Here is a 16,401-nt window from a genome sequence, read left to right as displayed (position 1 = left end):
TAGAGAGCGTGTCTAAGGACAACAAAGCTCTGCAAAGCTTTTAGATATAAATTAGCAGAAAATTACATTTCTAGTCACAATGGTGTCTGTAATACCTCCAGTTTATCAGTCCTCAAGAGTTTCTGAGTAGCAGTCGAACCAGGAACTGTGACAGGGGGACTTCCAGGAACAATAACAGGCGGTGTGGGTAGGATTTCAGTCGGAACTAACCCAACTCCAGGGGTTACAGGTGTTAAGTAAGGAGCAAAGCTAATAGCTGTGTTCGTTCCTATTGCTGGTCCTACTGGAAATGTGGGCTGCAAAATGAAAACACAGTGAGATGAAAAATAAACAGGTAACCTTACACTGAAACAATTTTTTTTAAAAGTTCTCAGATCTTATTTGATGTCTTTTGTACGTCTTCCTTGGTTTTGATTAATTTTTTTATCAGAATTTTAAAAAGTTGACAACATTACATTTACATTGCATATCTTCTTCTCGTAAACATGGCATACAGCGGTTCTGAAACTGGGGTATGCAGACCCGAGTCATGTCCAGGGCTGACAGCCCCACTGATCAACTCCTCACAGTTCCTCCTGCACACTGTGGAACAGCTGTTCAGCGGCATGCAGGAGGCGCTGGGCAGGAGAGGGAGGAGCAGGAACAGGGCATGCTCGAGGGAGGGAGCAGGAAGAGGAGGGACAGGGCTGGAGTGGGAAGAGGTGGGGTGGAAATGGGGCCTTGGGGGAAGGGGTGGAGCGGGGACAGGGCCTGAGGATGAGCAGGAGTTGAGCATCCCTGGGGAAAATCAGAAGCCATTTGGAGAGGGCCGTAAATTTTTTAAAATCAAAATGTGGGTCCTCAGGTTGCTAAAGTTTGAGAATCGCTGATGTAATACATTCCAGTGAAGGACAGGAACAGCATTTTGCAGCCATATTATGAGAAAAGGGGTCTCGGCGCATCTACACAGGTCAACTATCATTTGAATCTGAATATCTATTGAGATTACTGTTCATATTACATTTCAGGTTTATTTATACATCTCAAATAAAGTGCATCTTATTTCTACTGCTTTCTCTTTCTAACTGCTTCCCTGGTAAAACTGAATTTTACAGATAAAATGTTATTCAGTATATTGAATCCATCTTTGTAACAAAAGTATACATTATATAAGCGCTTTCATATGTCACATCTATCACTCTGCATGCCGTATTTTGTACTTGTATACAATTTAAGTTACTGTGCCTATGACATGTAAAAACTGGCCTGTGCAATGTTTCTGTTATATTCAACTGCCACCTTTTCAGGTTGATGGGCTGTGGTAGCCAATCAAAATCCTTCAAGGGGTGGGAATGATAGGGGTCTGAAATTATGTTTCACAACCATTTAAAGCAATGCAATGCAATTAAGCTGTATCAAGAGGAAGAAGCAACTCTGTGATGCAGAAATCCAACTCAGATGAAGCAGGATAGCAGATTTGCTACTATATATTCCACAGGGTGGGGAGTCAATGCAGTACCATGGTCAGGATTGGAAAGGTCTTTTGTAGGCCTGCAGAGTTGATGTTTGCTAGAGGCAAACTATAATTACAAATATGAAAAGAATGTGCATAGAAATGCAGCAAATCTCTGACTAGTGCAGGCTCTGGACTGATGCTACTGGATCAGTTGCAGAGATATAGTTTGTACCTGCACTCACTACTGGAATCTATCAGGTTCTTGAACCACCCTATGCAACACTTGCCAGGTCAGAAATGCAGGTTCTGTTATGTAGGACTAAAAGTAAAGCTCTAAAATAAGCTGGCAGCTAGAAAATGCCAAGATGTAGCAAAGCTCTGAAGAGACATTTAGAAAATGTAAAGAGGCAGAGATCTCTCTCTCATCAAAGTGGCCTCTATAGGCTTTATTAGAAGGGCAAGCTAGCCATCAACACTGTATGAAACAGCCTTAGGGGAAAGAATAGGGCTCAAAGGGGTTTTAACAGTCCTTGGAGAAAGTTGCTAGTCAAGAATGAGTCCAGCGTAGTCCCCAAGAAGATGATGAGAGCAGAACCACCACCAACCAGGGTACCCAGCTGCAGGAAAAGATAATCTAGTCATGCAAAGAGTTAACACTTAAAAAAAATTTTTTCCACTGCACATCAAAAAAATGTGCTCCTATCCTAGCTAAATACTATCCATAAACTGTAAATCAAAATAAGGAAATAATAAAGGAAAAAAAGGGATTCTTGCTATAGCAGCTTTATGCTCAGTTATTTCACACAATAGCTATTATAAACATGCTACTGCAGCACAATGTCTAGTAGAAAAAATAAAACCTTTGCACTAGATATAATTTCAAGAAGAACCCTACAAGCTTCACTGAATTTTTAGGTATTTCTTTTATACTTTTTATTCCACCAAATCAATGATAATCTACCATAGCCTGCTAGCAGTTTGAGACAGAGAAAAAGAACTTGCTTTTTACTCTCTGTTGGTAGGTGAAATAATAAAGTTTGAATGATGATTGTATTGATAGGGCGGAGAAAAGGAAAGAAACATCTATGAGAAATTTAGGGGATTTCTTTGCTCACATTAGTGACAAGTTTAACCAACATCCTATTACATACAAAATCCCCACTAGTTTAAAAGAACATTAAAGGTGCGAAGTCAAAGACAAAATAGTTAGAAAATGTCCATTAAGATTGTTTAATTCTGCCCCTAGTGCATATGCAGTATGATACATACTTTAATTATATGATCACATACTATTTCTACCATATTATCCCTGCCTCATTTAAAGCACAGGACAGACAGTGCTCAGGAATGAGGTAGCTGTTCAATATTTCCTCATCATTCAGTTTGTAGCCCCTATGCCTTATTTACTGAGCACCACCCAAACCATGCACTGAAATGAAGAATTGTCAATTGCTTCATGAAGTTTTTAATGGTGCTCATCTCTGTAATATTTGGGCACTTCACAAATATTAATGAATACATCTTCACACCTCTTCTGCGAGAAAGAAAATTATTATTATCCCCATTTTACAGATTGAAGCATGGAGAAATTAAAAACATAATGTCCAAAAGTATCCACTAATTTTGGGTGCCTACCGTGAGAGACTTAGGGCCTGATTCTTCAAAATATTTCACATTTTTATATCGATACCATGATGCTGGCAGAGCAAGTGCCAGCTCATGCCCAGACCCCTAGGACTCACTGAAAACTGACAAATGCATAGCTGGAAACCAGTCTGGCTCATCTGTGGGTTAGTATTGTTAAAACAGGTATTAGATTTATAAGAATGTGTTTAGACTTTATGAAATACTTGTAGGATGCAGTTATGTATTAATCTCACTTTTAACATCTCTACCCCCATGTTACAGTAAAAGTAGTTTTATCCGGCACGTCACCAACCAGAAAGCTCTATAAACTGGCATTTCTGATCTTCATTCAAATTCCGGTTTATAGGCCGGTTGACACAGGTCTGGAAGGGGATGGAGCATGGGAGAGGGTACAGAGCGCAGGCTCTGGGAGGGAGTTTGAGTATGGGAAGGGGCTCGGGACAGCGGCTTGGGAGACCAATGGAAGCTGCGGGGGCAGCATGCAGGTGGAGGCAGAATGCAGAGCCGCTTGCCCACGCCTCCGCCTAGGAGCAGTTGGGACAAGTTGCCGCTTGCAGGGAGCCACCCAAAGTGAACACCCCTGGATCCGGCACCCCGAGCCCTCTCCCATGCCCCAACCCACTGCCCTGAGCCCCCTCCTACACCCAAACTTCCTCCCAGAGCCTGCGCCTTCCACCTCCTCCCACGCCCCAGCCCCGCACCCAAACTCCCTCCCTGTTAGTTAACCGGCATTTTTCACTTACCAGCACCCCCCATTCCCCAACATGCCAGATAAAACAGCTTTTACTGTATACGGTTATAGAAGGTGTTTGCATGGTAATCCTCTGTAATTGTGTAAGTCATCAAACAGGAAAGGAACATGAACTAATGTAGAAATGCTGGCTTCCTACAGACGGTGTTAGGTCTGGCCCACCAAGAAGGCCCACTGAAACTAAATGAGCCATTGTGAAACACAGAAGAACAAGAACTCTGTCAACTGCTCCTCCCAACACCCATGTAGAGAAGATGTGCAGGTGGACTTGTCCCATCAACCTGAACTGTGGGGGGAAGGGAATAAAAATCACTGATAAGAAAGAACTGTACCTCTAAGCTGCTTGAATTGTAAGGGGCAAAGATTTCTAAGCATAAACAAAAGTTCCCCTGGGCTTGGCCTGGGTTAGCCCTAAAGTACATATATACCTTGCATATTACAGCAGCTTCTATTACCCTTTTGGAACATAAGACTGCAACTAATTTGTGCATGCATGTTTACCTGCTTTAACCTTATAAATAACTCATTTCTTTTTTCTAGTTAATAAATCCTTAGATAGTTTATTATAGGATTGGCTACAACCGTTGTCTTTGGTGAGAGATCTTTAGGAAAACCAAACTTGCTAATAAAAACAAGGCTTCATTTTCTTGCACCAAAAGATCTCTCTGCCTGTCCTATTAAATTTCTCTGTCCCCACAGTGACCCTCGCTGCTGTCCACTCTCCCTGCTCCCCTCATATTGTCTCCTTTCCCTCTGACATGCGTGTGTGTGAGATTGATTGATCACACACACAAACGTCTGATCTATGAAGTCAATGAAAGCTGGCTTTGACTAAGTGTTCCCACTGGGTCACAATGCGCTTGAGATAAAGGAGTAGTGCTCACTCACCTCTAATCTTTATTGTTTGTTACAAAGATGGCCCTAAGCTGTTTGAAGAGTACAATAGGACTGATCATTTATACATATATACCAAGCTGGTGTTCTTGGCTGCAAGGTGTTTGCTTTGTATCTGGATTTGCAGAAAGTGCTCCAGACTGTCTTATGTATGATTTCAAAAGATGGAACTTTTGAAGCTTGTGAAATCCCATATCATCATTTCTCTTTGTCTACGTCATTCTGGGGCACTTCAGACTTTAAGCTAGGAAGCAAGCATAAACCATGAACACATGATCACTTGTTCCGTTCTGGAAGGAACTAAAGGAACAATCTGAGATTAAAGATTTATTTACAATTATTAAGCTCATAGAAGCAGGGAAAGAAGACACTGCAATCCTACCCAAATGGTTATGGTTGTTGTAACTCTTTCCACTCAAGTGGGGATCTTGCACAAAGCCATTGCAAAGTTAACCCAAGGTAGCTGGGTCTCAAAACCTGAGAGAAAGAAAGTGCGGAGGGCTAGGGGGTGGGAGAAGGAGGGAGGAGAGAATAGGTGAGGCCGAGATAGGGAATGGGGGATGTGCCACATCTATGACGACACCTCAGCACGCAAATTTAATTTTGTGCATATTTTCCAGCATTTCTGTACTTCACACAGTCTCTAAATAGCAATTTATTTTTACTGACAATGAAAGTAGTAAGGTGTTTAGAGGCCATTTTCAGGTCAACCCAATATCACATCTGAGCTTTAATTACCAGCCACATCATTTGAAAAAGGATACTTACCATTGGCTGAATTGGTGATCCTGGAAACATGAACTGCATCTGCTGGGCAAGCATTGCTGCTGCAGTTTTCTGTTGGATTAAGTTGTTCCTGCCATTAATTTCTAGTTGAGTTTTTAAATGTGTTGGTGGATGAAGATACTTGCAGTTCTCTCTTGTACAACGACCCTGCAAAAAATTACATCAGTTGCTTTATAGCTTTGAATGGCCGTTTGGTGTCTCATAGCAAAATATTACACCATCAATTAAGCAACAAAAATTGAGTTGCAAGGCATTTCCTTGGAATTAAGTGACTAGATAGGAGGAGATGACAGTTTACAGCTATGCCTCAGGCCAGTAACCGTAGTTGGTCACTAATGTTATCAACTGAAAAATTAAAAAAAAAAGGCTAATTTTAGAAAATGATTGATGGTATGTTAAATGGTAAATACAGGACATTGCTTCAGAATTAATGCCCTGAATATTAGCCAGACTGCTTGAATTTCCTCTCAAGATATCCTCATCATGGCCTCTGATGTTACCATAATATAAACGTTAATAATTAATTTTATTAATAGATGTAACATTTTAATTTAAAACAAAACATAGCTTTTAAACACTGAATATTAGATGTATGTTTGCAGAACTACAAATCTTAATATTAGTAGTTTTCTTTGTGCTTCCACTCCACTGTATTGTTGCCCCTTTTCAACTTGAACAGCTAGTCAAATTTGGGGATTCTGTGTGGGTTCCAGTTTGATGTAGGAATTGGTGATCGGTATTTCTCTGATGCAGTTTTGTTTCCTTACAAAGAATATACAAAGTCCTGGTTCCCTAAATACAGGAGGAAACAATAGCAGGAAACAGATTTTTTTTTTCTTCACAATTAGGATTGGAATGATTAGATTTTTTATCGGTAAATGTCAATAAACCTTAATTTCACCATACATATACAAATGCTGAAAAAAATATTTCCATAGATCATCATTGAAATTTACAGATAGTCAAAGAAAGAAAAATGCTGCTTGAGAACTTCTTAGAGTTTTATTTAAGGATATTTATTTTGTATATTTTGGCATATAATATTAATAATTTGTGTTTCAATGATTTTAAAGCTTTGACTTTTTGAATCTCAATGTCTTTAAATAATTATTGTCCAACCCCCCCCCCACATCTTTGTACAACTGTGAAAATTTAAAATTGATAAAAAGTTAAAAAAAAAAAGCTTTAAACTAAACATTGACATTATCTGTCAAAATTATAAAAAAATAAAAAAAATAAAAAATGAATTCTGCAAACCTATTCACAGAACCAAGAACATGCTTTTCAGCCTGAACTGAACCCTAAAACCTCTTCCCAGGTTTCTTCTGGTGTCAGCCACAGTGTTTTCAGCTAACTTTTCAGGTTCTCTCTCTCAGATCTGGTTGACATTACATTTTGCTCCTGCCATTGTAACTGTCTCACTACGCCGACTTAATAACTCCACCTCCCCCAAGTGGCGTGGAGTCAAGATCAATGTAGTTATATTGATGCAGTATCAGTGGAAACACTGCATTGCTTGTGTCGACTGTTACCGGCTTTCAGGAGCCACCCCACAATGCCTTACACTGACAATACGCTTGATACAAGTGCTCCTGGTGAGGACATGCACCGCTGACATAAGGAGCAAAATGTAGACACACACAAGTGATGTAATTACTGAGGCGGTTGTATATTGATGTAAGTTAGGTTGACTTAATTTTGTAGTGTAGACATGGCCTCAGTTTTTTCCTCTCTTCTGCCTTCCCCCCTTACATACACACCCACCTAAAACAATAGTTAATAAAAGCTCTGGGTGGGTTTGAATACTCCTTTTGTATTAGGTGGGGGCTTATGCATACAGTTATGTTACCTCAGATTCACACTGGTGTAGCACAGCACACTATTTGACAAAGAATATTTGTAGACCAAAATTAATAACTATACGTTGTGTTGATTCAGAAGGCATATAGCTAAAAATATACAGAGAGGATAAATCAACATCAGCCTAAAACAGAAATTGCCTTATTTTCTTTTATCTCCATCCTTTCATATTATAGAACATAGGAGAAATTTTTATGTTACTAAATCAAAAATAATTGAACAGTGTGATATTCTTGTTAAAAAGTATGTAGTAGCAAAGTTAAAAAGTCAAGGCTGTATTTAATAATTAAGCCAGGCATAATAAACACTGATTTTTAAACATTAATTTTAAAATTATTTTTTGTAGTGACCCAGCCACTCCATCTTTATTCAGACCTAATTTCATGGTGTCAAGTTTGCAAATTAATTTGTGATATATGCCATCATGTGCCAGCAATGCCCCTCTGCCATGTACGTCAGACAAACCAGACAGTCTCTAAGCAAACTGTTGAGAATGGGCCATATCTACCATGACTAAATTGGCTTCGTTAGCACTGACCCCCCCCCCTCTCGGTAGGGCAACTTCTATCTTTTCAGGTGCTGTGCATTTATACCTGCCTACTGTATTTTCCACTCCATGCATCTGATGAAGTGGGTTTTAGCCCACAAAACCTTATGCCCAAATAAATCTGTTAGTTTCTAAGGTGCCACAAGGACTCCTGGTTGTTTTAACCTGTAGATGATGAGTTTTTAAATTGAGAAATTAGAAAAAAAAAAAAAAAGAAAAAAAAAGAAAAGAACTTTCCATTGCTTAGTTTTATGATTCTTCCCCAAAGACATACACAGTTGGAAAAATCCATTAAAATACAGAGGTAAAGAAAGGACACTAGTAGAGTAATATAGGTGTTTTATGAAAAATCACCACAGGGAAAAGACGGTTACTCACCTTTGTAACTATTGTTCTTCGAGATGTGTTGTTCGTATCCATTCCAGTTAGGTGCACGTGCGCCGTGTGCACGTTCGGAGATTTTTACCCTAGCAACACTCGGTGGGCTGGCAGGGCGCCCCCGGAGTGGCGCCGCTATGGCGCCTGATATATACCCCTGCTGGCCCATCCGCTCCTCAGTTCCTTCTTGCCGGCTACTCCGACAGTGGGAAAGGAGGGCGGGTGTGGAATGGATATGAGCAACACATCTCGAAGAACAACAGTTACAAAGGTGAGTAACCGTCTTTTCTTCTTCGAGTGCTTGCTCATATCCATTCCAGTTAGGTGATTCCCAAGCCTTACCTAGGTGGTGGGGCCGGAGCGAGACGTTGCGGAATGTAAGACCGCTGAGCCGAAGGCGGCATCATCTCTGGACTGCTGGACCAATGCATAGTGCGATGCAAAGGTGTGGATGGAAGACCAGGTGGCCGCGCGGCAGATTTCCTGTATGGGAACATGGGCTAAGAACGCAGCAGATGAGGCTTGAGCCCGAGTAGAGTTGGCGGTGAGATGGCCAGTCGGAACGTGAGCCAAGTCATAGCATGCCCGAATACAGGATGTCACCCAAGATGCAATATGTTGGGAAGAGATTGCCATGCCCTTCATACGTTCTGCCACCGCTACAAATAGCTGAGGTGAACGCTGGAAGGGTTTGGTCCTCTCGATGTAAAAGGCGAGAGCCCTGTGGACATCCAGAGTATGCAGCTGCTGTTCCCGTCGTGATGAGTGCAGCTTTGGAAAAAAGACTGGCAGGAAGATGTCCTGATTAACGTGAAAGGCAGAGACGACCTTAGGGAGGAATGCTGGGTGTGGTTGCAGCTGTACCTTGTCCTTATGGAACACCGTATACGGAGGATCCATAGTCAATGCTCGAAGTTCTGAGACTCGTCTAGCCGAGGTGACAGCGACTAAGAATGCTGTCTTCCAGGACAAGTACAGCAGCGAGCATGTGGCTAAAGGCTCAAAGGGGGGGCTCCATGAGCCTGGTTAAGACGAGGTTCAGGTCCCAGGTAGGGGTTGGGTGTTTGACCTGGGGGCAGAGTCGCTCCAAGCCCTTGAGGAATCTGGAAACTATAGGGTGGGAAAAGACGGAACTGCCAGCCTCCCCAGGATGGAAGGTGGAAATAGCTGCAAGATGCACTCTTAGAGAAGAGATCGCTAGACCTTGCTCTTTGAGAGACCATAAATAGTCCAAGATAGTGGGGACTAATACAGATGGCGGAGAAAGGTCCTGCTGGGCGCACTAGTGACAAAAGCGCTTCCATTTAGCGAGGTATGTTGATTGCGTGGAGGGCTTTCTGCTTCCCAGCAGCACCTGTTGCACTGTGGCAGAACAACGCAACTCCAATTGGCTCAACCAGCCAGCAGCCATGCTGTCAGATGAAGGGACTGCAGGTCCAGGTGGTGCAGCCTGCCGAAGTCCTGCATGATCAGGTCCGGGCAGAGTGGCAGGGGAATTGGGTCTGACAGAGACAGGTCGAGCAGCATGGTGTACAAATGCTGCCTCGGCCAAGCTGGAGCGATCAAGATAAGGCGGGCTTTGTCCCTGCAGAGCTTGAGTAGAACTCGGTGGATGACAGGAAACAGTGGGAAGGCATAACAGAGGTGGCTCGTCCACGAAATGAGGAACGCGTCCGACAGGGAGCCCGGGAAGCGACCTTGTAGGGAGCAGAACACCTGGCATTTACTGTTCACTCTGGAGGCAAACAGGTGGGGAAAGCCCCACCTCCGGAAAACTGAATGGAGAATGTCCAGACGGATGGACCACTCGTGCGACAGGAAGGACCTGCTCAGATGATCTGCAAGCGTGTTCCGGACTCCTGGGAGGAAGAAGGCTACTAGGTCTATGGAATGGGCTATGCAGAAGTCCCACAGTTGGATCACTTCCTGACACAAGGGGGAGGACCGTGTCCCTCCCTGTTTGTTTATGTAATACATGGCCGTTGTGTTGTCTGTGAATATGGCAACACGACAGTCCTGCAGATGGTGCTGGAACGCTTGGCATGCCAGCCGGACCGCTCTCAGCTCTCGGACATTGATGTCTAGCGTCAACTCCTGGGACAACCAAAGGCTTTGGGTGCGCAAGTGCTCTAGGTGAGCACCGCAGCCCAGGGAGGACGCGTCTGTTGTTAGGGACGTGGAGGGCTGGGGAGGATGGAACGGCAGACCTGCACACACCCGGGATGACGTTCGCCACCAGTCGAGGGAGCCGAGAATGCTCGGCGGAACTGTCAGAATGATGTCTATGGCATCTCTGCCCGGCCGATAGACGGAGACGAGCCAGATCTGTAGAGGAAGCATTCGCAGTCTGGCGTGCTTTGTGACGAATGTGCATGCAGCCATGTGACCGAGGAGACCAAGGCAAGTGCGAGCAGAGGTTGTTGGAAAACTCTGAAGACTTTGGACAAGGGAGACTATGGTCTGAAACCGGTGTGGGGGTTAACTGGCCTTGCACGGTTGGAGTCCAGCATTGCCCCGATAAACTCTATCCTCTGCATAGGCACCAGAGTGGACTTGTCTAAATTGATGATCAGGCCTAGACGCATAAACAGGTCCTTGATAATGGTCACATGGCTGATGACTTGTGCCTCGGAGGCCCATCGGATAAGCCAGTCGTCGAGGTAAGGGAAGACATGTATTCGACAACAGCATAGGGAAGCAGCGACGACCGCCATACACTTCGTGAAGACACGAGGGGCCGAGGAGAGGCCAAAGGGGAGAACAGTAAACTGCTAGTGTCGATGATTTACCACAAAGTGCAGATACCGCCTGTGTGGGGGATAAATTGCAATGTGGAAATATGCATTGTTCATGTCGAGAGCGGCGTACCAATCTCCGGGGTCCAGGGAAGGAATGATGGTTCCCAGGGATACCATGCGGAACTTGAACTTTTTGATGAATTTGTTCAGCCCTCGCAGGTCTAGGATAGGCCTGAGGCCCCCTTTCGCCTTGGGAATTAGGAAATATTGGGAATAAAACCCCTTGCCCCTTAACTCCTCCGGTACCTCCTCTATAGCTCCAATTGAGAGGAGCCTGCAGATTTCCTGGATGAGGAGTTGCTTGTGAGAGGGTCCCTGAAGAGGGACGAGGAGGTGGGGTGGGAGGGAGGGGGTGAAACAAACTAAGGATGGTATCCAAGCTCCACCATACGTAGGACCCAACGATCTGAAGTCAACTGGGACCACGTAGGAAGGAACAGGGAAAGGCGGTTGTAAAACTGAAAGGGATCCGGGGAGGCAATTGGTACACTGCTCTCTGGCGCACCCTCAAAAGTTTGATTTGGGTCCCAGTGTTGGTTTGGTGGGACCGGAATTGTTACCCCCTTGAGGTCCAGACTGACGTCTGCGATTGGTACGACCTCGTCTTCTGGCAAAGTCTTGTCTTGGCCAAGGTGGGGGGTAAGGGCGCTGAGGTTGGGAGCGGAATGACCGTCTTTGAGTCTGAGGCGTATGCATTCCCAACGAACGCATAATTACTCGGTTGTCCTTTAGACTCTGCAGTCTGGGGTCCGTCTTTTGCGAGAACAAGTCTTGTCCATCAAACGGCAAGTCTTGTATGGTATGCTGCAGCTCAGGTGGCAGGCCGGACACTTGCAACCATGATATATGTCACATGGCTATGCCAGAGGCGACCGTTCTAGCCGCCGAATCGGTGGCATCTAGCAAGGCATGTAAGGAGGTCCTTGCGACCCTCTTCCCCTCCTCCAGGAGTGCTGCAAATTCCTGGCGGGAATCCTGCGGAACCAACTTGGTGAACTTCCCAACCACGTCCCAGGTATTGTAATTGTATCTGCTCAGGAGGGCTTGATTTTCCGACCCAACAAATCCATGCACCTGGCCTCCCTAGATTTAGGTGCGGGGGCTTGTTGGCCGTGGCGCTCCCATTCGTTGATGGACTGTACCACCAATGAACAGGGAGCGGGGTGCACATAGAGGTACTCAGACCCCTTGGAAGGCACCATGTATTTCTGTTCGACCCCCTTGGCTATGGATGGGATGGAAGCCGGGGATTGTCAGATAGTGTCTGCTCTAGCCTGGATCGAACGGATGAAGGGGAGAGCCACTCTGGTTGGTGTCTCTGCGGACAAGATGCTAATCACCGGATCCTCCACCTCTGGAACCTCCTCTACCGGAAGGTTGATAGTCTGGGCGACACGCCGCAGAAGGTCCTGGTGTGACCGGAGATCAATCGGAGGTGGCCCCGGCGATGATGTCCCCGCTACTGCCTCATCTGGGGAAGAGGAGGATGACAGCCCCGGGACAAGTGGGTCCTGCACTGACGCCTGGTCGGGGGGGACCTCCGTCTCTGGAAGATCATGCGGGTCCGGAGCGAGTGCACTGGTTTCCTCTGTGCCAGCGGGGGGAGGTCTGCTGACGGTGGCCTCGGGCACACGGTGCTCTGAGTGACCAGAGTGTGATGGGCCAGTCGGTTCGCCTTGAGCTTGATGATAAGCCCAAGGTGTCCAAAAGGACCACTGATGAGGTCCGCGGTCCGGGCCATGGGTATGCGTATCCGAATCCCTGCAAGGAGGCACTGTCCGCATGGGAGGAGACAGATGGATGACGCGAAGGCCACAGAGGAGCTGAAGTCGATTGGACCACGTCTCTGCGTCCATTGGACTCTTGTCTGCGCGGTACCGGCAAACGGTACCGGAAGTCGTACCGGTGCCGGGATCGGGACTGGGACCTGCAACCAGTGCGGTGCTGGGAGGTCGACCGGTGCCTTACATCTCCATGCCAAGATCGGCTGCGAGAGGTACGGCGGTGCCGGGATCTGGACCGGTGCCGAGAGTACCACGATGGAGACTGGGATCTCGAGTGGTGCCACGAGTACGACAGGTACCGGGATGGAGAGCAGTACCGGGACTGCGAGCGGCGCCAGGATCGGGAGCGATGGCGGGACCGGGAGTGTCCGCGGGACCTGGATCAGGACTGGCGGCGTTTGATGGTGCCCGGTGAGGATGGCCTCATCATGGCAGGCTTGCCCAATGACTGAACAACCCACACCGGCAATGCCGGGGGTTGAGGCAGCTCAGGCTCCGTCAAAGCAATTAGTTCCTGAGCTGTGGAGAAGGTCTCTGGCGTGGAGGGCACGATGAGCTCGACCACAGCGTGTGCCGGGGAGCTGGTAGGCACTGGACTCGACGGCTTCTGTGAGACCGGAATCAACGGTGCGGAGGCAAGTGATGCCGCCACAGTTGACGGTGCTGGGCGGTCCGCCTTGGATGTACGCTCCGACTGCGGCATAGATACAGATGCTGCAGGAGCCTTGTGCCTCTTGCTCCTTGGGGAGAGGGATCGGTGCCGGCCAGAAAGTTGAGCCGGTGAAGGCTGGTGCCGAGAAGCCTTTACTGGAATCGTGTGCTCTGGTGCGGAGGGGGCACTTGTCCCCGGTGCCGGAGTCGGTGCCGAGGATGGAGGAGTTAGAGCTGCCTCCATCAAAAGTTGCTTCAGGCGAATGTCCTGCTCTTTCTTTGTTCGGGGCTTGAAAGCCTTGCAGATTCGGCACTTGTCCGCAAGGTGGGATTCGCCCAGGCACTTTAAACAGGAGTCGTGCGGGTCTCCTGTTGGCATCGGCCGATGACAGGCCGCGCAGGGTTTGAAGCCTGGTGAACCGGGCATGGGCCCCGGTACCGGGGAGGAGAAGGGGCTAGCCCCAGATCCTCTTTAACTATATACACAACTACTATAAGAACTGCTAATATAAATGCTAACTAGAACTATAGAAAACGAACTATGTACACAATAACTGTATAAACGAGCGAACAGCTAGGGAGGTGGAGATCAGCTAAGCCACGCTCCACTGTTCCAACAACCGACACGGGCGGTAAGAAGGAACTGAGGACCGGATGGGCCAGCAGGGGTATATATCAGGCACCATAGCGGCGCCACTCCAGGGGGCGCCCTGCCAGCCCACCGAGTGTTGCCAGGGTAAAAATCTCCGACGAACGTGCATGCGATGCGCGCGCACCTAACTGGAATGGATATGAGCAAGCACTCGAAGAAGAATAAATACTAGCCACAGGAATATCCTTCAAGGCCAAGATAAGCTCATTAAGATCCCCATGAAAGAACACGTTTTTAGCCATTTATCTCTCTATAAAGCCATTGATACTTGTGGAATCTTGGAAAGTCAGTATTAACACTATACCTTTGCATGCTATTTCAAGCTTTGAGACACTACTGCCTTCCTCCTACCTGGGATAGACACTGATTCTCAGCTTACTGTGTCCCTTACTCAGACTTTACTTCCTTCTCAGCTTCCACTCTCAAGAGTCCCTTGCTAAATTTTTTAAAAGTCTTGAGTACTTTAAATAAATAAAGTACTTTAAATAAAACACTATTGTTCAAAACATTTCCTTACAAATTTGAAAAAAATGACTCCCCCCTTCCAGAACAAAACTTTCCTGATTAAATCTATCATAGCAATAGAAATGGCTTTTGAATGAGGTGCCTCTGAAGCAGAGTCAGAGTAACACACAGCTGTAGAGGGCTTCAAATGATGGTCTTAGAAATTACACTCTCTATTTTACTTATTTTCCCTTTCCAGATCACAAACAGTACTGCAAAGGCCTACTTTTTAAAATGTGGTCCATGCAAATTTTGCATCCTATCACTCATGTGCACAAAGAGAGTTTACACGCACAAACTTTATTTGAGCATAAATGGGTTCTGCAAGTATAGATTGAACACTTACACAGGACAACATTAGCACTAAAACTGCATGCATTCAAATGGAAGTCAGGTCAATGTCTCTCTTTAAAAATCCTGGCCCAAGAGTTCAAAATTCCTTATTCTTTCCAAATAAAATGTTAGATAAGTAGCCAATTATTACTACTACTGCTACTAAAGGTATCTGAGATGTCATCAAATAATATCTGGGCACACTGTAGGTTTAAAGTAATAAACGCATGCTATCAGCAACCCCAGCAGTACTGAACTAGTTAACCGTAAAGGACAGATGTGGAAACCAGTAGGAAAATTTCAAAGGAAATTTCAGAACTGGTAGTTAGTGGAATGTCTGTACAAAGAAAGGCTCTCAGAACTCCCACACAATGCTTTTGATAATTGTCACCAGAGTGATGTCTTCCCACATTTGACATACTGCAGACTGTGGCTTACCAACCGCAATAGATCCCTTGTTCAGCCATACCATGCCACTGGTTTTAAGAAGATTTCCACATTAAGAACAATGGGTAGTTTGCCTAAAAATCAATTGCACAGGACAGCCCAGTGTTCTTATGCTTTTTAAATGTAGGGTACTATGTAAGTGCTTAGAATTATTACTTTAAAATAGGTTAAGTGAAACTAGTCTAGAAATTTAAAACTTTTTATAGCTGTGTAAGCAAGATTTAAAATCCACATATCTTGTGCATTCTTTTGCTATTCCTGCATTATGTAAAATTTGAGAAGATAGCAATCTTGTTTAACTACAGTATCAGTCTCCAAAGTAACAGGGCATTAACACTGCACATCAATATATTTATGTTCCAGTCAAATAGCTGATACAGGGAGGAGGGTCAAATCACTCCATGATTGAAGGTAATGTTGAGATCACAGCTCTGAGGCCAATTAAAGCAGTTTCCCTCAAATTATTTGTGATTGGGTAATCAGCCAGTCTCTTTCCCTATCAATCACAGGATCACATGAAATATTCCAATACAATTCTAGATGAAACAGCTTGTTACATTTAACACTCAAATGACAAATGTAGGTGAAAATAACATTATTTCATAGAATTAAACATACAACTCCTAACCTATGAGATGTGTGTGAGATGTCTTCAAGTATATCTAAACTGGAATTAAAAACTCATAGCTGGCCCATGCCAGCTGACTCCCCCCCAGGCTAAGGGACTGTTTAATTATGGCAACAGACATTCGAGCTCAGGCTGGAGCCTGGGCTCTAGGATCCTGGGAGGTGGGAAGGTCCCAGAGTTCAAGCTGCAGCCCAAGCCTGAACATCTATACTGCAGTTCAGCAGTCCCTTAGCCCAAGCCCCACAAGCCAGAGTCACCTGGCATGGGCCAGCAGCACATGTCTAACTGCAATGCAGACATACCTTT

At 45.4% G+C, this 16,401-nt stretch overlaps 1 protein-coding gene across 7 annotated transcripts in view; it reads right to left on the bottom strand.

Moving 5' to 3' along the window:
* Positions 1-16,401, bottom strand: part of MBNL2 (muscleblind like splicing regulator 2) — a 249,726-nt gene that overhangs the window by 49,850 nt on the left and 183,475 nt on the right. For all 7 annotated transcript variants that reach the window (XM_030567623.1, XM_030567632.1, XM_030567642.1 and 4 more), the window contains 2 exons: positions 5,496-5,660; positions 96-296 (listed from right to left, as the gene is read on the bottom strand). In XM_030567623.1, coding sequence (XP_030423483.1) covers positions 96-296; positions 5,496-5,660 — 366 coding nt within the window. The remainder of the gene's footprint in view (positions 1-95; positions 297-5,495; positions 5,661-16,401) is intronic.

Source organism: Gopherus evgoodei, chromosome 1 (genome assembly GCF_007399415.2).
Source record: "Gopherus evgoodei ecotype Sinaloan lineage chromosome 1, rGopEvg1_v1.p, whole genome shotgun sequence".
Lineage (NCBI taxonomy): Eukaryota > Metazoa > Chordata > Testudines > Testudinidae > Gopherus > Gopherus evgoodei.
This window is presented reverse-complemented; position numbering and strand designations above follow the sequence as displayed.